At 38.6% G+C, this 27,114-nt stretch overlaps 1 protein-coding gene across 2 annotated transcripts in view; it reads right to left on the bottom strand.

The window, feature by feature from the left end:
• The window catches only part of LOC103534760 (sodium channel protein type 5 subunit alpha-like), a 167,475-nt gene extending 142,003 nt beyond the window's left edge, over positions 1 to 25,472 (bottom strand). For both annotated transcript variants that reach the window (XM_030444105.1, XM_008500749.2), the window contains exons 1-6: positions 25,206 to 25,472; positions 23,385 to 23,503; positions 17,924 to 18,013; positions 14,536 to 14,664; positions 9,808 to 9,899; positions 1,458 to 1,688 (exon numbers count right to left, since the gene is read on the bottom strand). In XM_030444105.1, the coding sequence (XP_030299965.1) occupies positions 1,458 to 1,688; positions 9,808 to 9,899; positions 14,536 to 14,664; positions 17,924 to 18,013; positions 23,385 to 23,503; positions 25,206 to 25,472 (928 nt within the window). The remainder of the gene's footprint in view (positions 1 to 1,457; positions 1,689 to 9,807; positions 9,900 to 14,535; positions 14,665 to 17,923; positions 18,014 to 23,384; positions 23,504 to 25,205) is intronic.
• Positions 25,473 to 27,114: the final 1,642 nt, after the last annotated feature.

Below are 27,114 nucleotides of genomic sequence, written 5' to 3'. Positions count from 1 at the left end.
GGTCACAGTTTGTCTCTCCTGGTCCTCTCAAACCAGGAAAATCCCAAACATGGCCCTCCTACAGGCAGAGCTTCATGAGCTGCATCAAGATGCTTCATACTGCATCAAGAGCCTCATGCATTAAGGACACCACTGCTTAGCTTTTTATTCCTTCAACAAAACCTTTCCAACATCACTGCTCCAGGGCCACTCAGACTGGAGAGAGAAAAAGCGAGCAGAAAAGCCAGAAGTCACCAGTGGGGAATGGAGGGACTGCCCTTGGTCCAATCTCTGGACCACACAGCCTGGCTCTAGAGTTCTATGATTCTGAGAAGCCAGCAGAGGTTGGAGGCAACCTTGTGCCAGGTGATCAACAGAGCCCTAGAACAAGCCAGGCAACTTCCAGGAGCCAGGCTCAGGATTTTTACAGAGCAGGTGGCTGGAAATACAGGAATAAGGACTGTGGGGTCCACACAATCAGAGCAGAGGTACCCCATGGCACCATGTCTCTTCCTCCCAGCCAAATTTCCAGTTAATGAGAATTATGTGGTTCATTCTTCTCCCCAAAGGAAATAAAATACCAAACGTTTCTGGTTATAAGTTCCTACAAAAGCACATCAGTCTGGCTGCTTCCTTCCCTCCAAAACCTCACTGAATTGTTTTAGATGTGAATCCATGTCCATTGCAATTGGTGTGAGTCCTCAGAGGGTTTTGGAGCAGCAAGAGCTGGGCCACTTGTTTACATTCTGAAGTTTATTTACATGAAATGCCTTTTTTTTTTTTTTATGTTAATAAATAAGTTCAGTGAACCCACTTCATTGTAATTCAAAGTATAGCAGACTGTAGAGTATTAAAAATTGCTTTGGCCTAGAAAACAAGCCTTTTGATAATAAACATCAGAGCACCAGATACTGCAGGATGGCCCAACTCATTATCTGAGTTGGACCCCTAGTAGCATATAATTTCCTTTAAGAAATACTCTTGGGATTTTTCAGATTAATAAATACTGAATTGCTCTGCTTCGTTTTTTGATTTTTTTGAGACCTGTAATTCAAATTTTAACAGTTTTGGTAGAAAACGCAAGGGCTACAAATTGTCTAAAAGAAAGTGTACAAACCAGACCCAGAGTTGAATTTTTCATGTGATTACCTAATGCCAGAAAAGGGAAATTTAAGAAAAATATCATGAGACAGCCTAAAACTGTGAAAATCATCAATGATGCAACAAGGATCTTAGTTTGTACTAGAGGAAAGCACCACATGAACTTTCAGCATGAACTGATCCCAGCACTGCAGGGATCAGGAAAAGCTACCTAGATGTTCTGAAACTATCATGAAGAGCCAGTAGCCACACAATGCTGCATTTGTTGATTCACATCTAGATTTTGGTCAATATAATAAAAAAACCCCAAACAATAATTACAAAAAAACAACAAAAAAAAAGAAAAACAAAAAACGAAAAGGTAAAAAAGAGCTTACCTGGATCACTAAGAAATTCCTCTGAGTTGTTCCACATTCTACCATCCAAGTAAAATGTGCCATTGGTGGAGTTAAACTTGGTGTAGTCCCTGACACACTTGTGTCTTAAGTTGCCCATGAAGAGCTGGAGGCCTATGAGGGCAAAGACACTCAAGCAGAAAACGGTCAGGATCATCACATCAGCAAGTTTCTTAACAGACTGGATAAGAGCCCCTACAATGGTCTTCAGTCCTAGGGAGATAAAAGCCAAGAGTTTATAGACTGAGAGGCTGAAACGTGTCTGCAGAAAGCTACTTTTCATGAGAAAATCTTCATGGAAGGGGAAATCTGAAGGTTTCTACTACATGTTTGTGACTGAACAGCGAAAACGAGAGATATGGGATCACTATGAGTGGTTAGTCTGGCCTAATTTGCCTCGTTTTGGTATTACTGTTACACAAACACTGATTTAAAAATGGAGGGAAAGAACTGGAGGGGTGAACAGAGAGATACAAATCTATTAATGGTTGAAATAAAAAGGAATGTCATATTTTCATGGAGATGTAGTAAAGTCTATAAAGCCTCAATCCCATTGAATTTTGAGAAAATGAATTAGCTTTAAATCAGTCAGGTGAGTCTGATAACTTTATCCCTCACATAAACAGATAAAGAGGTATGGAAATGCTCTTTTTTTCCTGATTGTTTTACATATTTTAGTGTCAAATCCAGCCCACTGTTATTCCTCTGCCTTCAACTTATTTGCTTAAGACAACAAGAATTTTGGATCAGAAATAAGCCAAATAATATGGGCAATCAAACAAATCCAGTGGAAACTATTTGAGTAAAACAACCTGAGGCTCTCACATTACCTGGGTGAAGTTAATAATTTTATAATATGCTGCCAAGGTAGATAAATCATCTTTTTGTAAACACCAAAGGCTTGGGTCACCCAAATTAGCTTCTGTGTTATTTTACCCTGTAACACTAGCTTCAGTTTACTATTCTGTAAATATACAGCTCTAAGTAATGATACTTTTTTCTCACGTAATATCACTTGCTTTTGAAGTGTTCCTGGAGATCACAACTATTTGAGCTGATTGAATATTATATGAATATGATAAAATACACTTTTAAAAAAAAAGAGTCTTCTGAGCTTGCATACAGTAGTTGGACACTACTATCAGCTGCATAATGGTATCAATTTTGTTGTGTCTCTCCTACTTATATTTAATTAATACTCAATAAATAGTAAGCCGTGCTTCTGATAATCAGGGTCACCAGTAGTAAGAGAAATTGAATTAAAGGGAAAAAAAGAAAATGCAGAGGGAAACAGGAGGAATTCTTCTGGGCACTCCTCAGAAGCACATTGGTGTGCTCAGTGAATATGATAATACACATTAAATCTCAGTTCTCTGGAATTCCACCCTGAAGAGTTTGGCAGCCACAAAGGTTGAGCTAGTGCTGTATAATTTAAAATAAAATGAAAATGTAGTTGACGACTCATGGGAAGGCAAAATGGGTTTTTGTTCTCACTTAAAATTCTGTGGTTAAAGTAAGAGAGAAATCATAGTGTCTCGAAGGAGAAGGAGCTGCTAGAATGGCCAACAGGTCCAGCATTCCCTGCATCCAGCAGCCTAAAATACTCCACTCCTACATAGAGTACTGTCTTTAGCATAATGTGCAAGTTGTATTAGCTTCTAAAAATGGCAATTTAACTGAAAGGGAATGACCCGCCAGGTGTGCGTGGCCCCCTTCTCAGCTAAATTCCTTATTTACCTCTTGAAAGCCAGTTTGTGGCATGGCAAAGAGGGAGAGGCTAGACAGGTCCTTGCTCTATTAAAAACTAAAGGAAAAAATATTGCAGTATAAACATTAGGCAAAAGCTGGGTTTTCATGTTATCTTCACTCCTCATCACAAAGAGATTCCACAAATGAGGTCAGTTCTACTCAAGTACCTAGAAGATGACCAGCTTTGAATTTTGGAGGCTATCTGCAGATTTTTCTACCTATTTTTATACCTAAATAAAAATTATAACTCTTCTGATAATACAGTTTTAGATGAATTTCCTACCAGAGATGAAACTAGTTTTAGTTGTAGTTCAATTCTGAAGGCCTTTCTGGGGTCTCACCCTTATCCAGAGTGAAGAATGTAAGACCTGAAGGACAATCAGGTCTTAAACAGGTGGGGAAAAGAAATATAACTTGTAAATGCACTAGAATTTATTTCTTTTTTACTTAATATTCTGAATAGGTTTTGATTATTCTCATCATTGGCTGAGGTTTCTCCACTGAAGCTGGTGAAACTTGGGAAGTCCAAATGCAAACTGAGTCTTAAAAAATAGAAAGAGCCAAACCACAAATCCTTTAATGTTGTACCCTCTGTGGATGACTGCAACACATTTATTTGTTTGTAATACAAATGTAAGCTTGGAGGCTACATTTGTGTCATCTAAATACACTAATTAATCCTACTCACATGGGCAAGGACAATGGGAGTCCTAATATGAATATGGATAACACTAGGAAACAAAACCTATAATATATATATAGATTTTATATATTATATGTGTATTATGTGTATTATATGTAGATAATATATAATAGATATATTATATAACAGATATATAATATACATATATAATATATATATTATTTTGACCAACCTATAAAGACTATCTGTTTTCAAAACCAGGCCCCAGTATTGTTTATTTCAAGGTCATTTCATTTCAAATTTACTTACTAGGGTTTTAAATAGAATAGTAATCCCATACTATATTTTACAAGTTCACTCCTTGCAGGTATCAAATAATTTCCTTATGAGAGAGCTTTCTGCTTTACTTTTTTTTGTTGTTTTTTTGTTTTTTGTTTTTTTTTAGTAGAATACACATTGTAGGAGTTTAAGAAGAGACTGATTTAATATTGCAGTTGCTATAATTAAAGAACATTCAAAAAGAACTTGTAGCCTGCCTTCTGGATCTTTAATTAAAACTTTCCAGAAAATCTATCTGGGGAGTGGTACACTTACAATCCACCTGGGTTTTGGTTTGGTTTTTTTCTTTCCCTTTAAAAACAAAATTTGCCACCCCCCTCAAAATGAAGTAGCATCCATCAAGTGGCTTGGCACAAACCACTGGATAAGGAAATTTAAATCAGCATTCATTTAAACTTTCTGTGCCTCAGAAATGGAAGGGCTAAGGGGAAATAAGGACACCCAGAAACTCTTGCAGGTGCTTTGCATTTCTCTGAATCAATCCCCTGTTCTGTAAAAGCAATGCTAGATGTATTCAAATGTAGAGCACTGTTAAATCTAGATAAATAATCCTCTTTTGAAATAGTGCCAATGAGAGCACTGCAACGGAGCTTAATAGAAAATATTATTTATGGGGCATTAAAGGCATTTACTTAATTCTTGCAAGGCAAACATTAAACCAGGCAGCATGCAGCAAAAATTGAGGATCTGATCCAAAGCTGAGTAACATCTACACTTATTAATGACAATAGGTCTCTAGTTTATTCCCTATGGAGTAATCGATGCAGGCTTTTCCTGAATCACTGAATTCTTTCCACACTTCCAGGACAAATCCTGCTTGCACAACAAGATCACCAAAATGAGTGGAATGAAGGCTGTATAGGCAGCCTGATCTCTGTAAAGAGCGAGAAGGATTTGACTCGGACATTCCTGTTAATGGAGGTAGAAATTAACACATCCAGAGGTTAATCAAATAACCAGCTTTCAAATGCAACTCAGGAACCACAGAAAATGCAAGCAACACCAAACAATGAGAAATGGCAAGATCCCAGGACACCATCCATTCCTCCTGAGATGTGAGAAAGGATTAGTGTAATTCACTATGACATCCACACCAGATGTTGGCAATCACCTACAGAACTTCAGAGGCTTTCATGCACAGTCTGGAAGTGAGCAGGGGGAAAAAAAACAAAACCAAAAGCATAGAGTGTGCCTTGCAGCATTATTGTCCTCACCTGGCCTACTCCTCCTGAGGATATTATGTGTCCTCTAAATGTTTACATGAGTCCTGTGCATGTAGGGAGAGAAGAGTTCACTCTTGACCATATTTTGCCATTAGCCACTGACATGTGGGGCACCAAATAGTTTAATATCATGTTGGCAAACTTGAATGGTTGTCAGAACCTCTGTAGACCATCTATGCATGGAAATGCGACTGTCAGTCCAGCCCTCAAGGAAAAGGAAACTATGTCATGTGTTTCTCACCTCTGGGATAGTTACTTCTTGAGTTAAGTGATTTATCCACCAGAAAAATAGCATTTATCTCACTGCAGTGAGACTGAAGCAGCGATTGGGGGTCAGTCTCCTCCACACTGCATTAATTCTTGTGCTCAGAGCTCTGCTCTGGCTATCAGTAAAGTACTGGAAAACATTCACAGCACTATTTATAGATTTTAGACTCACACTAACTTAAACGGGAGCTGGATCAGGCCCCAAAGTGCCTTGGCCCAATTTTCTATGAGGTCACCTTTCACCAGTATCCTGTAATTCTATGTGAGATGTCTGTGATGTATATGCCTGCTCCAGAAAGAGCAGTCGAGCTTCTCTGGATTGGGGCACATCACAAAACCCTGGTGATGGCTATGGCCTGCATTTTGCATTGAAGAGTGCACCTCAAGGCTTTATATTGTCTCAATTAATAGTTATAAAAAAATCATTGGTGGTTTTCATGCAGATAAATTATAATTTGAGGCCTTCTATTGGCATATGAAAAGTTCCTGTCGAGCACACTGGGACTCGGATATGCTGGTAATGGGAGACAAATGAGTGACTTTAGTGGGGTTTTCTGCTGCTGACCATGGTTCCTGTTGAGACTGAAAGCAAGTGAATCCAGTTGCCATGGCAACGTGCAAGACGCTAACTAATAAACAAAATCACTGAGAGTTAAAGGTTTTATGCCATAGAGAAAATTGTTCCTATTTCTAAGCACCTGAACATAGATGATATATTAAGAAATGGAAAAAAAAAACAGAACCAAAAAAAAAAAAAACCAAAAAAGAAACCAACCCAAAAATCTTTTAATGACTCTGAATAAACAGATACTCAGCTACTGTACAAAGCTTGTTTTCCCTTGGTATCATAGGCAACTGGAAAACAGAAAGAACTGGGTGTGTTTAGTGCAAAAAAAGAGAAAATTGAGGGGATCCTTGAAATCCCTCAGGCACATTAAATGCTGCTGCAGAGGGTAAGGCACTGACCTGACATCCTACACAGTGGCTGTAGGGTAAAAAATAAAGAGCTGATAATGTCTTGAGAAAGAGGGTGAGGCTGGATGGGAACTTCGAATCAGAGACAAAGCCTGCAGGTGATCCAAGATCTTAGGCAGGAGGAAATCCTTGCATGATGGCAACCTGCAAATGAGTCTCAGATCTCCAGTGAGAGGGAAGGACCTGGCTTGCTGATAGATCCTAATATTTTGTGTTGTTGAATCTGAATCTGAACCTCTTCTTCCAAAGCAAATCTTCAAATGGCACAAGTGATGAGGTGATGGAGTAGACTTCTCAGGAAAACCATGAGATCTCCACCTTTGGCATATTGTTAGAGCAAAAGTCAGGCAATAAGCATCATTCCAGGTCTGACTGAGCTCTACTAAATGCAGCCTTAGGCCAAGGGGAGGGACTCTGAGAGTTTGGGAGGTCTTTTTGAGTCCTATGCATGTGTGTCCCCTAAGTGTCCCTGTGCCTGCTTGTGCACTTAGAGCCAGGCATTAAAGGTAGGTGAGATTTATAAAAGCACTAATTGTTAGCTTTACCAACTCCCTCTGGAGTCAATAGTGAAACTCATTGATTTCAAGTGAAGCAGAATGCCTTTGAAAACCAGGCTCTAAGTGCTTTGCTGGACAGAAGCCTCACACCACGGAGGACTCGGCCTGTTATTTTCGGTAAACAATTTCACTGAGCACGCTGAGCCCAAGTACGTTTGTGCAAACATAACTACCTGATGGAAAAGTGTGATCAATTTTATTGAGGAAAAGCTTAGATATTTGCAAAGGAGAATACATTTCATTATCCTCCACCTAAGATGTAAAAGAGGAAAAAATAACAACCCTCCTGTCCTCTTTCTAGCAGTTGAACCCAAAAAAAAAAAAAAAAAATCACATGGAGGATATTAGTGTTCAGCTTTTCATTTTTTAAGCCTATTGTGGAACAATATTTCATCTCAGCATAAGCCTGTGTTACCGTTAAAAACTCAGACTGATCTCCAAATAAACACAGCGTTGTGCCTAATATTTCTTTCAAAATATACCTAACTGAAAAACGAACCAACTCCTGTGAAATTATCTGCTAACATTAAAAAACCCCAAGATTTAGCTGTGTTTTACTGGCAGTGAGGTATTTCTTAGCAATTTGTAGCTCTCTGCATCTGTAATTTAAACTTACTCAGGGTAAGTTCAATCTTGACAATGAGATTTCAGGCCAGACATTCTATTAGCATATCTTCATGCAGTTCTGTCAGAAAATAATATAGTTACCAGTACTAAAAATACAAGTTATGAAAAAGTAATCAAGTAGTCAGAAAGAAAAAAAAAGGGAATGTGAATTATTGTGTATTACTCTAATAAATAAGGCTCTTCATCCTTTTTTTTTATAATATTAACCAAGAAATTGAACAACCCTGGTTTTAATATCAGTAAAGGGCTTCGTTACATTTTTTAATAATTTTTTTTTTTCTGAATTGCAGTACTCCTTTATTTTCTACTAAAAAAATTCAACCTTCTTCTCTAACTCTGATATAGGACAGCAGAAAATCGCTATATATATAAAACTCAGCAAAATTGACAGGCTCTGCTCTGAAGAAGCTCAATCTGGAGACAAGATGGAAAGTGAAAGGTGTCCCCTGGAGACGGCTGTCCCTCCAAGTTAGGCTTCAAATTGTGAGCAACAGAATCTGGGAAACTCCAGTTTTCTTTCTGATTAACCACTACTGTCCCAGGTGATCTGTAAAACTGTGCTCAAGTTTCTGCTTCCCAAGAAAAATCCTTTTTCAACGGAAATCCAATTAAAGAAAACCTCTCTGATGATAGATTAGTCTCTTTAAAATAAACTTAAAATAAAAAAACCAAAAAAACAAAACAGGAACTGATTTCAAGGAATACCAGGCCTAATGAATGATTGTCCTGAAGTATTCTTTAAAAGCTAGTTTTTGACATACAGTTTGAATGAAAAGTATCCTACTCTTTCAGTAATTTCACTGGCTTTTGTTACATTAATGTTGGAATAATAAGCCCTAGACCCACATACTTTTTCTTAACACTTCAATTCCAGAATTCCCATTTCTAGTTTAACTCCATGTGAGTGCTGGTGATTAGTTATATGTAACTGCAAGTTTACAGCACAGAATCTATTTGGATTTACATTACAGTGTAGATATGCATAATATAATCAGTAGAAAAACCTTTCTGACCTTAAAAAGCTGTGCGTGAGTATCTGAGCAGTTCTCTCCATGTTTTGAGTATTTTTGAGATGTAATTGCCAACATCTGTTCAGGATTATCACCGATAGGATCTACCATGCATGGTTTTTCTATCTTCTCTACCTTGTCATGCAGGTTGGAGATGTTAAACACTGAGGCTGAATGAGACCTGTCCATAGATATTGTTCAGCAAGAAATTACTAAGTACTAAATATTATTTGTAATTTTAATAGGAAGAAATCAGATAAAAAGCTATGAAAAAAAGAGCTTCTTTCACCACCAGATCTGTAGTAAGACACTGATTATTTTTGGTTTGTTTTGAGGAGGGAGGTTCATGTCCTTTAAAAAGTAAGGAAATGTGCATTGGTGAACCTACAGAAATCAATGACAAAACATTTTCTGATCTCTCCAGGGTCAGAAATGTAAAATGTTTCTATCCCATGCAAATGGATAAACACCATGACAAATTAGGCTATCTGTGCCTGCAGTCTTGAAACCTCAGCTCATAGCACAGATTTAGATTCCTCTGTTGATGTGCTCTTAAACACAACTATGCATTTTGAGGTCATTAACCTTCCATTTTTAAAAATCAATATTCAAAGACTTTAAAAGAGTTTTATTGCCATTTTCATAGGGTTCATGAATGAGTACTACATGTGTATGATTCATGAGCCACAACATAGCCCCATCCTTACAGCAGCACTTGCCTTAGCTAGGTCTGTAATTTTGGAGGCACTCTAATTCTTTCTGCCCACAAAAACAATATTGGAAAAACACATGAAAAACGTATTCTATTGACAGGTCACATTCCCTACATTCCTCCATTTCCTGATGAGTTTATATGGTTAAGTCATTTGTAATTACTGTGTTTACTACTGGAAATGGCATGTAGGCTTTAACTGCAGCCCGAGTGTTTAACCTGATTTTCACCTGAAATGACTGAGATTGTTTTCAGCGCCCGCAGTACTCTGAACGTTCGTAAGGCTGAGACATTGCCCAGGTCCACAAATTCAGTTATGTATCTGTAACAAGGGAAAGTCACACACAGACAATGACAAAACACCAGCAAAAAAAAAAACAAAACCAAAAAAAAAACCAAACACCAACAAAAAACAACAGTCAAAGGGACAAAGAGAGACAGAGAAAGAATCACTTGTAGCTGAGAGCCAAAACGTAAGGATCAGGGCTTCTTACCTGGGATTACTGAAATAGTTTTTAAAGCTCTCAATACCCTGAAAGTCCGAAGAGGTGAAACACTGCCTACATTCACAAATTCTCCTACATACCTGTAGAATTAAGTCACAGTTATTTGGAATTATACAATAGAGTATGAGACTTGTCTGAATGAAGAATGCATTCCTAAATGGCAGGAGTGAATGCAGCTGAATGAGAGGTGCATCCACTTTTCAGTCTGTTCTCTGATGCCACTCACCCCAAACTTTTCATAGTACACATTATTTCAAATGCTTCTTGAACTATTAAACTTATCAAGTAGGCATAAATTCTTTAAAAGGGTTGGGTGAACTTTGTTACCATGCCATTCAACAATAAATACTTTAAAGATTTTACTATCATCTAGTTTAACAAATATTCTTTATAATAGAGGAAACATTGAGTTATTTTGATGCTTTTTAAAAAAAGAAAATCTTCAAATAGCCAAGTAACTCTCACATAATAGCTTCTGCAAATGACATATAGTACAACATGGGAAAATATAAGTGCACATGTTTCTATTGGGTTATTTATTCTACAATGCTGCACTCTGTGGTAGAGTAGATGTTGGTTTCAAGAGATGCTTAGAATTTTATTTTGTTTTGTACATCAAATTCATGCACTTTGGCTGCAGGAACATTTTGAATGAATATAATTGCAATTCTACTAAAAACTATTTATGTTTAAAATACCAACTCCAGCTCATTACTGCTGTGCCTATTTTGGTCATCATGGAGAGCCTTGCCATGTCTGAGCAAAATGTTCCCAGGAGAGCCAGTTAAGGAAAGAATTGGTTTTATCAGCATTGTACAAAATTATTTCCTCCATGTAAATAAAAGTACAGTCACCACCAGGACTCTTCTGAACAAACCCACTCTTGGACCCTTTAATTTTAATATTAAATATCTCTTACATTTCATGTACATATTTTACTTCTTTGAGGCATTTGTTTTTACATGTTAAGGAAAAAAACCTCACCTGGTTATTTTACAAAGTCTGCTTAAGCAGACTTTGTGCAAAGGCCTCTAGGGAAGACAAAGCATCCTTTTCATATCTACTAATCCAGATTACAGCCCGGAAGAGCAATATTACTTCTCCTCATCATAATCTCATAGGGGAGTCTGGGTAAAGATTTACCTATTCGGTAATTCCTCCCCAGGTTTACCCAGTGTTTCTTTCCAAAACTCCCTGCAGCATGCAAGGGTGGCAAAAAATAATCTGGGGAGAAGCAATATGGGTTTTTTTACCAGGGATTTTTAAAAACACACTGACAGGTGAACAAGAATATTAAGCATAATACTAATACTGTTCACAGTAGGTGATTAAGACTTATTTTGGCTATTTCTCATAAATTGCAGCAGACCAGTTCCTCTGTATAGGGGAGAGGGAACTAACTGACTTCCCATCCTGAATTTCCCTGTTAGACTGAGAATTGTTTATTTTCTTCAAGAGTTTGGCAGGGCACTTTCCAACCCCAAATTACAGCTGCCTGAACCCATCCATGGTGGGTTACAAACCATGTCTGTGTTTGTTAGCTCAGTATGGAAGAAAAGCCCTGGAGACCTTTTGCACTTCCTGCCCTCTAACCTGCTATTTAAAACTTCATCTATGACCCTATCTGTGCTGTTTCTGCCCAAAAGAGGAGGTAAGAAGATATCTTGCAAGAACTGTAAAGCCAGTGATGGCTGTTTCTCTATCAGATTTTCTGTAAACTCTAAATCCTTGGTCTATCTACAGATCATGGTCCTTACCAGGCTTTCCTGTTTTGAACCCTCATGCCACTTTTGTTTCCAGATATAGAAATACCTCTAACATCACACTAGCTACAAGCCAAGACAACACCAGTGTTAACTGCATAATCACTCTTACTTTAAATTACTTGCAAATTGGATTTATATGAAGGATAAATGATACCAGAATAGATTCCATTACCCAGCACTCTCTCCTATCTTCATACTTGTGAAGGAGGTTTCATTGTACATATGAAGATACTATTGCAGTCACTTTTGACTCTCTCAGTAGTGCCTATGGCTCAAGGAAACATTTTTCTATTTTTTTCTTTTCCAGAACTCCAATTATTTTTTTCCCTATTTTAAAAACATTAATAAAATATGCCCTAAAGAAATTATAGGAATGGGTGCCACTTCTGAAGAGCACAGCCATTGCTGTGCTTTGATGTTCAGAAACTTGATTTTTTTGCAGTTGCAGACCTCCCTGTTCTAGGGATTTTCTAACTAAGAGATGAAATATCATTTTGAGAGAAAATGGAAATGTAGCTAGGAAAGAAAGCACAACCACCCAAGCCTCTCACTAAAGAAGCCTTAAGGAAGGTTTCATGAATCTTTGGGAAGGAGCAGAGTGGCCATTCAAGTCTGGAAGAACTAGAAAAGCAAAAAAGAGATGCAATCCCACAACCTCTGGGCACCTCAGGGCACCAAACCCTGATTTCTACACGCAGGGAGAAAACTCACCTCTGGGCAAATGTCCACGTCATCTCTGTGAAAACCTTTGCATCCTTCCAGTTCCCTAAACCCCGGACACCCAGAGATGATGTAGATAGAATTTAAGAGATATCCAGACCTTGTCCTGCACTGACTTTTCAGACTTGAACTTCAGTGACAGGAAATGAGATGCTCCCAGAGCAGCTTTGCAGAGCCAGGGGTGATGCCCCAACCCCTGTCTGAGTAGAGAAGATGAAGTGGAGCAGATGCTTTGCCAAGGCTGCAAGCTGTGTCCTTTTCTCTGCTCCTTTCTGCCTCACTGCTAAAAGCCTCCTTGCTTGTAGAACAGAGGGAAGAAAACCATGTACAGGAGCTCTCTGTGCTGTGCTGAATTCAGAGACCTCCAAATAAACTCACATCCTGACTCACAGACAGATACCTTTACCATCAACACTTTGTGTTGTTCTGTCCTGTCTCTAAATCTTGTAGGAGAATTGTATTTAGCACTGCTTGAGGAAGAGTTTAGCTGGCCTCCAAACATCCCTCCCCATCTGCATTGCTTTTTTGTTTCTTTTTTTTTTTTTTTTTAAAGCTTATCACAATGGCCAGATGGCAGTTCAGCCAAGCCCATAGGAATGCAGCAACAGATACTAGGATCTGGCCTAGGGCTGGCCTTGATCCAAAGCCTACTAAAATAAATGGAATTGTTCCCAATGATGTCCACATCGGTTTTACACATATTCACGCTTTTCTTCTGCTAAATGCTGCTAAGAATCACAACATGATAGAAAATCTCAAGATGGAAGTGACCTATAACAATCATCCAACTCCCTGTTCCTTCCAGGGCAGTGTAAAACTAAATCATATGACTAGAAGAGTCATCCAGATTCTCCTTGAATATTGGTCTTGATCCCTGCACCTTGCCTGAGTTTTGCTACCAAATTCACTGGTATTCACTGGTGTTTGAACTAAGTTTGGCTGAATATTTTTTTATAAATGTTGGTTTCATTCAAACATCACAGGCCTAGAAGTTCAACTCAAATGCCAGGGCTACCAGGCTTGCATCTCACCTGAGGCTGTGAACTCTGAGGGCAACAAGAGCTAAACTAAAACCTGAACACATTGCAGCCCTCATTGAGCAGAAAATACAGGAAGACTGGGTGAAATCCTTCCGTGATTAGGAAATGGGGAAATGGGGCTTCTCAGGGCATTTCTACTAACTTTCACTTCAAGAAGATGTCTGCTGCTCATAAATTTTTCTCTCTTCTTTGGCTGTGAAGAAAATCTGGATTACTAGCTCAGATGAAGATACCAACAGTGTCAGACATTTGCCTTTGGCCAGAGCTTAGGCTAATCCTGTGTCCACTTTGACACTTCCCCTGTCTCCATGCTTTTTTAGCTGTTTAGATGCACAGATTCATCAGTTCCTTCCAAGCAGCAGAACCTCACATGTCCCAAGTACACTCTAGTAATACAGGCAGGAGTATACAGATGAAGAGAAATACCACGTTGGGGGCAAAATTTCTACTCCCAAGGCCTCTAAATTAATTACCAATTGTAGTATAATAGTAACTCCCTTCAGAGACAAGAGGGTTAGTTAAGTGAAGAATGTGCCAATAGCTTTGGTGGTGTTATGGATAGGTAGAGGATTTAAATACAAGGGTATTCAGTCCCACTTATAGCACTTTCTACTCAGGGATCTAAACCTTCCCCAAACTACATTAGATAGACAAGTATTAACAAAGATATTTTACAAACAGCTCAGAAGCACAGAGAGGATAAATATTTTTCTCTAAAATATTCTAGTGAATTAAGAGAACAGAATTGAGAATTCCTCTGACTTCCCCTGAAACCATTCAGGAAAAAAACCCTCCATCCTCATACACTTCAGCCTTTTTCTCATTTTCAGTATAACTTGAGTGAGAAAACAGAACAGCCAGACAGTTTTTTAAAAAGTTCTGTTGTATATCACTATTTTGTAAAAATACAAAGGAGTGGTACTTACGCCATAACAATAACACTGAAATCCAGCCAGTTCCATGGATCTCGAAGGAAGGTGAATTCTGTCATGCAAAATCCTCTTGCCAAGATTTTTATCAATGACTCAAAAGTGTAAATGCCAGTGAAAGTGTACCTGGGGAACAAAGAGGCCAAGGTAAGGAAGAGCATTAGCAAGCAGCAGACATCAGGAAAGCAGAGGAACACTCAACCCCATCCTACTCTTATGAGACCTCCTGCCCATCTCCTTGGGGCTGCTCATGTAGGTCATGGCTGCAGCACAGGGCTGCATATGAGCAGCTTCACATTTGGACCAAGGAACATGTAAGAAGGTGAAAGTGCTTGTGACAGCTGGAAGTTGAAGATAATTTTCACCATAGAGTGACCCTTGATGGATTTTCACAAGTCAAGCATCAATACTATGATGCCAAGCTGGGCTATGGGACTTTTCACACTCTGCCTGCAGTCACCAGTGAAATGGATCATGCCACATTCTGCTTTGCTTCTCTGATTTGAAGGAGAATGGTTGTTCATTCATACCTCTCATCTCTTCCTACCCAGGCTATTTTGAAGCACCATAGACTAAAAAAATGTGACCTCTAGGTTTTATTAGATAAAAAGGGTGTTCTGCCTGCAACCCCTCTTGTGTTTCAATATCCATGTAAATCCACTACAGTCCTCAGAATTAAACAATAGATTTCCCTCACTGAATAAGAGGAAAACTCCCACCTGAATACTATATATAATAATTCTGACCTCCTTGACAGTGAAAGAGACATGAGAGTGGGTTTTTTTTTTCCCTTGGTAAGATAAGTTGTTTATTGCCAACAGCCTCTTGACTGTGATGAACTTGGATAAAGCATACATCTTACCTTTTATAATAAAGATGATACTTGTAATAAAAATTCAGTGAATTCTCTGTGGAGAACAGTAATTTATCTGACAAAATATTCAGATCTGTATTCACTCTGGGGCCCAGCTACCATCAGAGATATACTTCAGGACACACCACACCTCTTTTTAAATGTTTATATCTGAGACATCTAACCCAATGGGACTTGTTGTTCTAGGCCACAGCTTTATAAAAATAAAAAATGTTTATTTTATACCCTGGTACTCCCTACCCCTTTTCTCCAAATGATGATGCAGATCATATCAAAGTCTATAAAAAAAAACCCAAAACACCTAAGACCCCATAAAGCTTTCTGGTCAGTTCCTAAACATCAGTAGGAATAATGGTGCCATCATACACACAAAATTAAAACAGTTGGGGTGTCTGTTTGGTTAAAAAAATAATTAAAAAAAATATATATGCATGGAAGAACTTCTTTATGCATAATAAGGAAAACTTTTCTCTTAGCTGTATTCCTCGGCCTGCAACTGGGCAGCCAGTTATAGATGCTGTAAAACCTCAGTAAGCTTCATCTTCAAATGGAGCTTAGCAGGATTGTTTCCTGGAAAAGGTGTTAGGTATTTCACTCATCTCCTCTGACCATACACCTAAGTATTATCTCGTCTCCAACTTCTCAAGGCTCCTATTTAGTTTTGCTCTGGTATTTCAAATATAGGTCACCCATGTGACAGGCTCTTTAAGCATGTGTATTCAGTAATTTATGCAGAAAACACATGCAAAGAACTAAAAAAAAATACTTAATGGTACATAAGCTCATTAAAATGATAAAGCACTTGTATTTATTCAGCATGTCAGATGGTTTAATTGATTGTATAATCATCATCTAATTCTAAATGGATCAGGCAAAGTCCTCCAGCAACTGAACAGCTTCTTTAACTACAGAAGTCAGGATTTTAAAAAAAAAAATTCTTAATAGGGGTAAGTTGAATTGATTTATTTTTTTCAAAATGGTAAGGAAACTGTTTTAAAGATATAGGACAAATATTTGTACAAGGTTACTTGTGCATCCCCTGTGAGTCCCTGGAACAGCAGAACAAAATGGATTAAATTTATCTTCTCCAAATTCAATATTCATCAATTTGAATTAAAGTTCATCAGGTTATTTTGCTGCTCAAAAGTACTTGCCTTTGATTTCATTCTACACTTTTGAGGAGGAAAAACTGAGAGGTATGGGGGGACACACAAGAAAAGGAAACACGGAGGGGAAAGGATTTACTCTCTGCTGCATGGGTCAATTTGCATTTCTGCTCTATATGTCTTGCACAAGTGCTTGATGCACTCATAACACCATTCACCTTTTCCTGCCTATGGAAAACACAACAAGCACTTTGATGTTTTCCTCCAGAATGTTCAAATTCCCAGCCATAGACCCACGGACCAAATTTTCACTTAGGTGGTTGAGATGTCCATGTTTCAGCTGAATACATCATGGCCATGGTTTGATGGGAGAATTTTTAATAAGAAAAAGGGGAAAAGGAAAGTCACAGATGTTCTTGAAGGTAGAGCCCCATGCAGAAATACGACAAACATCCTGGGATTAGGATGTTATTGTGATCGGATGAAATATTTGGTTCAGTGCTATCTATAATTAGTAATTTATGGCCTAGAAGATGTGTCCTGCATGATTTTACGAAACTTAAAATAAGGGCATTTTACTGTCTTTTCTTACAGCCCTGAGTAGACCAACCACCAAGCTGCAGAGCAGCAGATGGCTCTGTTTATCACATGTCACTCAAAAATAAAAAGTATGTTCTGATTGGTTCAATGAGCCAAAATAATTGTTTAATGCACTGTAGGTTGATTAGCTTGTGCATCTGGTATCTGTTTCAAAAAGGAATATTTTAAAGTAACTTAAAGAAAGGAAATATGTTTTTCTGGAACTCACTGCTCTTTTTAAAATTTAAAAACCTGAAGATTTTGCAAGGTAAAAAGACAGAAATCCTCATAAAAGTGTTTCCAGGCAATCCTATGCTTGCTCATAAATTATGCCTACCAAGGGTTACAGGAAAATGCTTTTCATCATGTGCTCAGTCAGTCCAAAATAAACTTTTCCTTCTTCTAAGTTTCAGTCTAAGGACAGAATCACATACATCCAGGAATTATTTTCTGAAATAATTCAACTTCATCTTCATCAGCCTATTTTAGTGTGTCCAGCCATCAAATCTGTTACATGGGAACTGTGGAAGGCCAGCTAGGTTCAAACAGAGCTCTTTTCATACCTGGTTTCATTCAGAGGTAGCATAGCAGGAGCATTTGACAGTAAGTATGAGCTTTGTAGACTAAAAATTGTTAGCTGACATACTAAGGGAGTTTTCACAGGCAACAAAAACCTGGTGAAATATTTTGTCAGGACAGATACTATGATCAGTATTACTAGAAAGAAATAAGACAACAGCAAACAAGATGAAAAGAAGAATGTAACAGCTGGAAGAAGGCAGCTGAGATAGGGACAGGGCAGGTGTAAAATAGCAAGGATACTTACTCAACATATTTGTTCCATGGTGGAGTCTCTGATTGTGCCATGAACACACAATTAGTTAAAATAGTGCACATAATAAACATACTGAACAATGTAAATAAGTGAATTAAGGAAAACAACGCATATGGTATAAGGATTTACCTTTAAATAAATTTCAGTCATTTCATATAAGATGTGACAACTCATAATTTGAAAGATGCTTAAAAAGATCTCTAGACATTTCTTTGCAAGATCATAAAGAAAAAAATAACTACATAAACAAAGAAAAAATGAGGGAAACTTCACTGCTTTTTTTAACCTTGCCTGCATCTTTTAGACACACTTTATACAGCAAACAAACATACTGACTCTGCAGTCCTCTACAAATACAATAACTCAAATTTAAAGCTGTGTCAGTCAGATGACAATGTGCATAGGTGCACAGCTTTGTATGAAAAGAGGGATTAGTCTCATTTAAGTAGCTACAGAAAAACCTGAGCCTGCAAATTCCCATTTTACTTTGCATCCTGAAACATTTCTCAGGCAGCAGGGCAAGTTATAAATCTGGTCTTCCTAATCTCTCTAATGAGCTTGAGGTCTCGCTTTCAGTATAAAGTTTCATCAAAAGCTAAGACAAGTTACACAGCACTGGTTCTAAGGCTTGGTCTGCAAACCTGGTTGACATACACATGGTCTGGGTCTGCAAAGCCTGAGCTGAGGCACCAGTTTCCCTAATTGGAGGCAAAAATGAATCTCCCAGGTGTATAGTCCCTGCACTTAGCTGCTAAACTGGGGCCACCAGTACAAGCAGGAGCACCCTAAATCGAATTCCTGAAGCTGAAAACGTAGTTCACTGAGCTGCTCTCCTAAAAGCACATGCTGCTTGCTGTAAAAATAATAATAATAATAATTACAAAACATGGTGGGATTCTCCTGCATAAATAATCAGTCTCATGCCACTGGAGAAAGTTTAACTAATGAGTTTAGACGGAGAGAAAGCGAAGGAAAACAGCCTACAGTATCATCCAAATGTAAATTTTTTGCCTTCCTTATAAAAAGAAAAAAGATTTTGTTTATTTGTTTGTTTTATCCCTTTACATATCCCAATGATTGTATTTTTTGTTTAAGAGGAGTGATTATAATTTCAAATGTATATCCTGAAATGTTTGCATGAAAATTGTCCTTTCGCCGAGCCAAAATCTCTGCTGAATAGAGAGTGGAACATTTTCTCATGGACCACACAAGCACCAATGAGGTTAAATTGGAAGCAACCAACCTGCATATTCCCCAGGGCTACTGCAGAAAGCAGTAATTGAACTCAAAGGGACTGCTCATCTCACAAACATTTTCCACTTGAGGCCAACACCTCCTGCTGAAGGACCAGCAAGGATATCTGATATCCAGTCACATTTACTCAAGTCAGCCTGAGATACATTTTTAAAAGTTGTGCCCATCTGATTAACACAATTAGGTTATAAGCTGCTGCCAGCCTAGAAAACACTGCATTAATTTTTTCAAATACAGCAAAATGCTATGACAATGATAAAGCCACATGGTATCTTCAGAGCAGGCCAAACAAATACTATATAATACAAGCATGGAAATTTCAATATAAAAACCCATTTAAGAATCATTGGTCTGATTTATACACCCTGTTTTTTTGTGGTATAAGCTGATTCTAACAACTTTCCCAGATGCTCACTTATAAGCAGGTGTCATCACCTTCTTACTGAAACAGAGCTTCAAAAACAGTTTCAAAACACAGAGAATATACCAGAGAACACAGTTTGAAAATATAAGGAGTCAGCTCTGGGACATCAAACGCACTATGAATTCAAGCTGAGTTTCATGACCAAGCTGAAAACTACAAAGAACATAAAAGAAAGGAACGTTTCAGTGGGTTATGCACCGAAGTCAGAGATCCATGCTAAAAGGAAGACAAAGAAATATCTACAGAATGAAAATTAACATTCCCACCTGAAATCTAAGGCAATTGTTTGCATTACAAAAAGTCAGTAATTATGAACTACTCAGAAAGAAGAAACTAAAGGTGATGAAATGAAAATAATCCTATTAGCACCATTGTCTGCTACCTGTCAGAATTGCCATTAATTCACATTTTTGAAAGCCTACTGATCCATGAGTGGACATGGCTAATGAATCCTGAAGTGTAGGTTGGTCTCTGCTATGGACCACAACCCAAATATACTAAGCTACTCATCAAAATCCTTTCTACAATAAATTAATTTCATTATTTCCAATTTGAAGTTATAGAATATACTTTGAACAAACTGATTCTAAAAGCTACAAATTTTATCTTCTAGAACAAAGATATATAGTAAGAAGTAGCATACTTCTAGACTTCATTATGATGGATAAGTGTTAATTAGAAGGCTGACTACTGGAGGTTCTTTAAGTGATCATTGCCAAATTACATGTAATATGTGCAAGGAAAGGTTAGTCCCAATCAATAGTACATATAATTGGTGCTTCACAAGGTTTCATTTTCCCTTATGGAGGAAATCTTGTAAAATCAGGTGTGGGAAAAGTTGCAATCAGAAAATATTAACAAAGACTGGAAATTCTTAAAGAAGATATTTTTAAATGGGACTGAATCCATAAGTTTGGCCTCAAGGAAGGCACTTCTGCCCATAACCTCTTTCTGGATTGGTGGTAAATTGATGGAAACAATCTATAGCATCTAAAAAAACCTAGGGACTAGCAGCTGCTGTGGATTTATAGAGGACAGCAACCTTCTAGGAAAAACTAGGGATACCATAGAATGGTTCTTGGCTTGCAGGCAGGAAGAACTAAGAGGAGTCTTTTAAGAGTAAGGTATCAATGAAATGTTAGTAGTGGTTTATCCAACTCTAAGAATAGATGCAGAAATAAACAAATATAAAATTGTTAGCTAATAATGATGCAGAAGGCAAAAGGACTCATACAATACTTCTGGTTTGCAGTTGATACAAATGGGATGTCCTCTGTGACAGAAATGGACCAGGGCTTTGTTCTGGAAGTAGTCTGGACCATGGTCCTTTCCAAAGACTTCCTAGACTCTGAAGAATGAGAGAGATACCTAAAAGAGGTTTAGGATTATGTTGTCAATTCAAGTAATTTGCATTATTATTAAGCTGTGGGGTTTTTTGGTTTTGTTGGGTTTTTTCCTTGGATAGGTGTGTTTTTGGATGATTAAGCTACTCAGGCTTGTCTGGATGAGCAGTGAACATATAGGATCCATCCAGCCTCAAGTCACAAAGGAGGAACTACAGCTACTTAACCAAGAAATGTGACCCCCAGAGCTTCTATACAGGACAATTTTACTCTATCCTCTCTATTCTGTTCTACTGTTGGCCTTCAAAGTTCAGTCAATGACTGGAAATATAAATATGGCATCTACTAAAGAATTTGCTTCAGGCACTCACATATGACAGGGCACCATTTGTTAATGCTCTTTTTTTTTTTTTTTTTGGCTTTTGCTGTGGAGAAAATAAAGATTACTTGATTACACTCATGCAAGATGATAGATCTGATTCCCAGATTCATGTCTGTGATATTATCTGCCTGAGTACTTGCAGATTCAGGCTTCATCTTGCCTGGGATATTGACTGCTTGCCCAGTCAATTGGCCTTTGGGTGTCAGGTTGAAGTGAGGTGTCTTGACCAATAGAAAACAAATCAGTGCCTGATGTCGGAACCTCAATTTTGCTGGAGCTGTTGCCTCTTGCTTTTGCTTGCCAAAGACTGAGCTGCTGGATTTCCTGACATTATCAACACAAGGTCATAACCTGGGCCTTTCTGGAACTAGAATTTTATTTGCACTGTGACATTCCACAATCAAAATTCTATGCTCTTTATCTGACCACATTTCTTTTCCTGACGTATATTTCCTATATTCTCCTCTGTGGTCTTTATCCCTGGAAGCAATGTAACAAGGATTTCTTGCATACTTGTATTTTGGCTGACTGCTACCAAGGGCATGTAGTTCCTCTGTACTACACATACCTGTGACCCCTTGACTTCACCAGCTGGTGTAGAAGAAAGTGAGCAGAAGACAGAACAGGCCTCCAAAGCTGGAGCCAATATTCACACATCCAGGCTTTGTTCTAAGAAGCCCATTTTTAAAATTCTCCTCTTAATCATACCCATGCAAATTCATTGACCTCAATTAACTTTGGCAAGGCTGTGATGATGTGAATGTACCTAAGAAACAGAGTTGGACTCTGGATATGCAGCAGCACGTGCTCTGCTGCTTGCACATATAACCTGATACAACAGCAAAGCTCTCTGCAAAATTCTATGGTGTGTTCTCCGAAACCATACAAATGACTTGGCTGATATCCCATAATAATTTTTGCAAAGAATTACTGTTATTAGAAGTTCTGCATACACTTCCTTATTAGAATATCTATATTTTCATCCTTTTTTTTCTTTTTTTTTTCCTTCCTTCCACCCCTGCATGGACAGCCACTGGGAATCTGGATTCTTTCCCTATTCTTCTCCCTGAAATTTCATAATGAACCACAGATTCTAAGATGCTACCTACTTAGTATTTATTAGTTCTTTGTGGTGGACATGAGCACTGGAGGTGAGGAATTTCCATTACTAAAACACCACTCAATCTTCATAGCAGTGTGTGTTTGCATTATTCCTTCCAGGTCTCCCATGCCACCATGAGAAATCAGGCAACTCATGAACAAGGGTGTGTTATTAGTGATGTTCACACAATGCTGAACATTTGGGTCAGTTTGGTCTACCAGAGAGAAGTGACTATGTCAGAACACAGTGTTTCTGTGGCCAAGTTATAAAAGCAAGGCAAAACAAACCACTGCAGTGTATATTGCATGGCTTCAGAGCTGAAACATTGCTTTCCACTGAAAGGTCCAGCAGGCCAGCTTATGCTTTTACTAGGTAACACAGTGCAATAAATAAGCTAAAAACAAAAAACAAAAAACAAAAAAAACAACCAATAAAACAAGTTTTTTAAATGCTCTGTTTTGGGAGAGAAAAATAAATATTAATTCTGAGGCAGTTCAAAATTAAATTGCATCTGCAGTCCCAGAGTCTCATGGGAGGTGTTGTTTAAATGCTCAGTAGCAAAGCTTTCCATCAGTGCAGATTTCCCCAGGTGTGCTCCAGCCTTCTGGTTCCCTTCACTTATAAGGCACAACACCCACTTTCCTCCACTGACTCTTTACTAAACATGATCAGGCCCTTCACACCTTTTAATACTGAGTAAACTCACCAGAATCTCAAGTACAGTTCACAGTATTTGATGCCAACAGTATAATGCAATCATTTTGATAGCTCACATAGCAATATAAACTGAAACAATCCAAAAAATCTAAGGGCATTTCTGCTAGTGCAAGCAAATTCAGCCAAAAGAGTTAAATCAGCTTAATGAAATAAAATGGTTTCTGGCTTCATCCATCTGTGTTTAAAATATGGATCAAATACACAAGGAGGGAAATCAACAGAAAGGATATGAATGTACCAAAATTTTGATTGCTGCTCTTCTGATTGGATGGAAAGGACTAAGTATATACAAGGCAGGAGTGGCACTAAATCGAAAGATTGTCTTCCCTTTGTTCAGTACTATAAATGTCTGCAAAAGAAAATAGAAAATGAGGACATTCAATATTTGCATTTATTTTTTCAGTTTTTCCCAGACAAAGTCCTACTAGGAAATTCCTGACAATATCCCATACTTCTTCCCCACTCCCTCTCTCAAGACCCCCAAATTCTTTTCCACTCAGTGAAGACTTTTGTGCAAGAGAAGAGAGAGCTGGTGCCTTTTCTACTGCATTATCCCAACTATTTTTCTTTTTTCACTCTTTACAGTGTCCTGTGCCATCACCTCCATCACAGGGCTGGAAAGAGAATGGTATCACCTTCAGAAATACAAAATTAGCTGTATACTAAAATGTGTGTGTGGGATTTTTCTGATGTCCTTCTTACCAGGTGCTGGGAACCTTATTGTGTTGTTAACCCATCTTGCCTACGTTGAGACACTTTGTTTCTCTTATTCATGTTTTGGGGGGTTTTTTTGTCTCACCAAGTAAGAGGCTGCATAAAGGCACAGCTCCACAGCAGGATCTGACCCTGGCACTGAGGCACTGTCATTGTACTGTCATGGGTAGAGGAAACCAATACTCTGAGTTATCTTAAATCCAAAGCAAAGGTCAGTTGCATGCTGGCCCAATTTTTATTGATCTCCAGAGAGGCCCCGCTATGCACAGAGGAACTAATATTCACTCAGAGACAGGATCAGGACATTCAGTAAATAAACTATAAGCAACACAACCACCTTGAGCCTAAAACTTCTATGGGAATAAAATTGCAAATCTATATTCTGTTGCTTGTGCCTCAGGAGAGCAGGGAAACTTAAAGGTAAATTAATTCTGGCCCTTCCAGCTAAGTAATTTATTTGTCTTTATCTATTTAACTTTTTTTCTGTAGCTGTGGCACCTGTTTCTACACTGCTTTAATAGAAATAGTGTTGTGGTCATATTAATTCATTCTTTACAGGTAGTAGCATGGCACATCAGTACCTGAAAAAACTAGAAGCTGCCTAAAAATAAGGCTTCCAAGCCTTATTTTCTGCCTTGTGTTGCAAAATATTTGGAAAGGGGAATGAACTGTAGTAAGCAACTAGTCCCACTCTGTTGTCAACAGCCTTTTGACAGAAACTGTTTGTGCTGTCATGGCTTTAGTCCAGCCTACACATGATCTCTGATCAGGTGATGCTCACTTTGGGATGAAGCTTTGCCCTTCTGCAAAGTGCCAGCATTGCACAGGTTGCTCACATCTCCCTCCAGCTCTGTTATGGTCATCTGAACTGGAGCTGAACCACCCCTTCACAGGCAAAGAACCTGGCTGGGGAGGTGCCTCCTGCTCTCATGCAGAGAGCTAGCACAAGGCTCAAGTCACCCAGAAGCCCTTAACATTGAGGGGTTTAAGTGATAAACAGACCTGTGAAGAGTCAAGGCTCATGCAGAAGGCAAGATAGGGTAGATAAAAACCTTTATTTAACTCAGCTAATGCTCTGCTCTTTTGCCAATGACATATATTAATATATTCATATATTCAAAGTCATCAGAAAACATCTAAGTATTAATTAGGTGTTTTATCCCTCTTTGCACTCCAGCTTAGATGTTTTCTAAGAGCCCTGTTCATGCTGAAACTCTGATTATTTATCTGAAAAAAACCACTTTTCCTGGCTGTAGGCAGATAAAAACCAGAACCCTCAATGCAGAGAGTTTTCATGGTTATAGTGAAAGCAAAGAGGTGGGAAGGCTGAGGCTCACCTTACGATCACTGTAGAAAGGATCAAGGTCCTCCAATGGCTCTCCAATGAGCTCTGGAGAAACAGTCCCATAGATATCAGGCAGCTTCTTGCAAGCTTGCAAATCAAACTGAGGCCGAGGTTTTTCTTCTTCTCCCAGCTGCTCTCTGTATTCCTGCTTTGCATTCCTTGCAAGCTTCTCCGCGATTCGTTTCTCAATGGCAGCCAAGGATTCAGGCGTGAACCGGTGGAAGCTGTTGGTACCCGGTGGTAACAAGAAGTCAGCCATCTTTTCATCCTGCTTTGTCTATGCTGGTCTTTACTCCTAGTAGTGGAAAGAGCTGAAAGAAAAAGCACCACAGGTGAGCAATGGGAGCAGAGCAAGAACAAAGTCATAGAATCATAGAACCATAGAATCGACTGGGTTGGAAGGGACCTCAGAGATCATCAAGTCCAACCCTTGATCCACTACCATTGCAGTTACCAGACCACGGCACTGAGTGCCACATCCAGTCTCTTTTTAAATATCTCCAGGGATGGAGAATCCACTACTTCCCTGGGCAGCCCATTCCAATGCTTGATCACCCTCTCAGTAAAGAAATTCTTTTTAATATCCAACCTAAGCTTCCCCCAGCACAACTTAAGACCATGCCCTCTTGTCTTGCTGAGAGTTGCCTGGGAAAAGAGACCAACCCCACTTGGCTCCAGCCTCCTTTCAGGGAGTTGTAGAGAGTGATGAGGTCTCCTCGGAGCCTCCTCTTTTCCAGGCTGAACACCCCCAGCTACCTCAGCCTCTCTTCATATGAAGAGATGCTTAAGTCCCTTCACCAGCTTAGTTGCCCTCCCTTGGACCTGCTCCAGGACCTCGATATCCTTCCTAAACTGAGGGAACGGAGTCATCGGAATGAAAATAAATAACCCAAGTAACTTGGAGGCTATAACCAGGAAACCCTTCATCTATTTTAATGTGGTTAACAGAAAACCAAGGAAAACAGAAATGACTGGAACTGTAATTTCAATTAGGAATTACTCATGATCAGAGATAATGAGCTGGAGTATTCTTAAATTTTAAGCTGTGGAGTATTCTTAAATTTTTTGTTCACTTGGGATCTGTAATCCAAACTAAGTAGTAACTTAAATTCATACAAGCTTAAGTTTCATTGAAAACCATGAGGGTTTGGATTCCTAATTCATTTTTGAAAAATGCATCTCTGGGAGTGGATGAACAATGTGCCTAAGACAACTGCAGGGCAGATTTAAATCAGTTGATCTGCAGCCACATGATGCTAACTCTAAAAAGGTCCCATCTGTTCCATCCCAAATTTCAAGAATGAAGGGTCAAGTTCAGATTCTGAAATTACATAAAAATTCTTCTTAATCTCTGTCTTAGGCTTCTGGAAGAGAATTTTTATTTTCCTTTGGGGAAAGAAAGGATAGATAAAGATACCTCTTCAAGATATAAGTAAAGACCTTGGAGTATTTCTTGTCCTTTACACCCTATAATCTGAAGGATGCTGGAAGCCCAGATGTGCCTGGCAAAGACCTGGGACACTCAGGAGGGGAAGCCCAAGCTTCTGAGATGCTGAATTGCCACTCCTGCCTATTTATCATATTGGAAAAATCAAATCCCAGTATGAACATCATCCCAAACCTGTGAGGTCTGACCATCCTGGGCTGGTGGTGCTTCCCTGATAACACTTCCAATCCCCACCTGAATGTGAATGGATGACAACTGCCACATCTCTTCAACTGACATGAATAAAACCATGTGTGAAATATACAGCTGAACAAAAAACCTTCTTGTATCCACACTAAAAACCATAAAGAACTGTGAAAATTAATGTAAAACTACTGTTAGGAAAAAGATGAAGCTTACCCTCACAAAATCCACCCAAGTTTACCTATGCTGGATTTCACAATTTAATAGTGAC

Source organism: Calypte anna, chromosome 2 (genome assembly GCF_003957555.1).
Source record: "Calypte anna isolate BGI_N300 chromosome 2, bCalAnn1_v1.p, whole genome shotgun sequence".
NCBI classification, from domain to species: Eukaryota; Metazoa; Chordata; class Aves; order Apodiformes; family Trochilidae; genus Calypte; species Calypte anna.
This window is presented reverse-complemented; position numbering and strand designations above follow the sequence as displayed.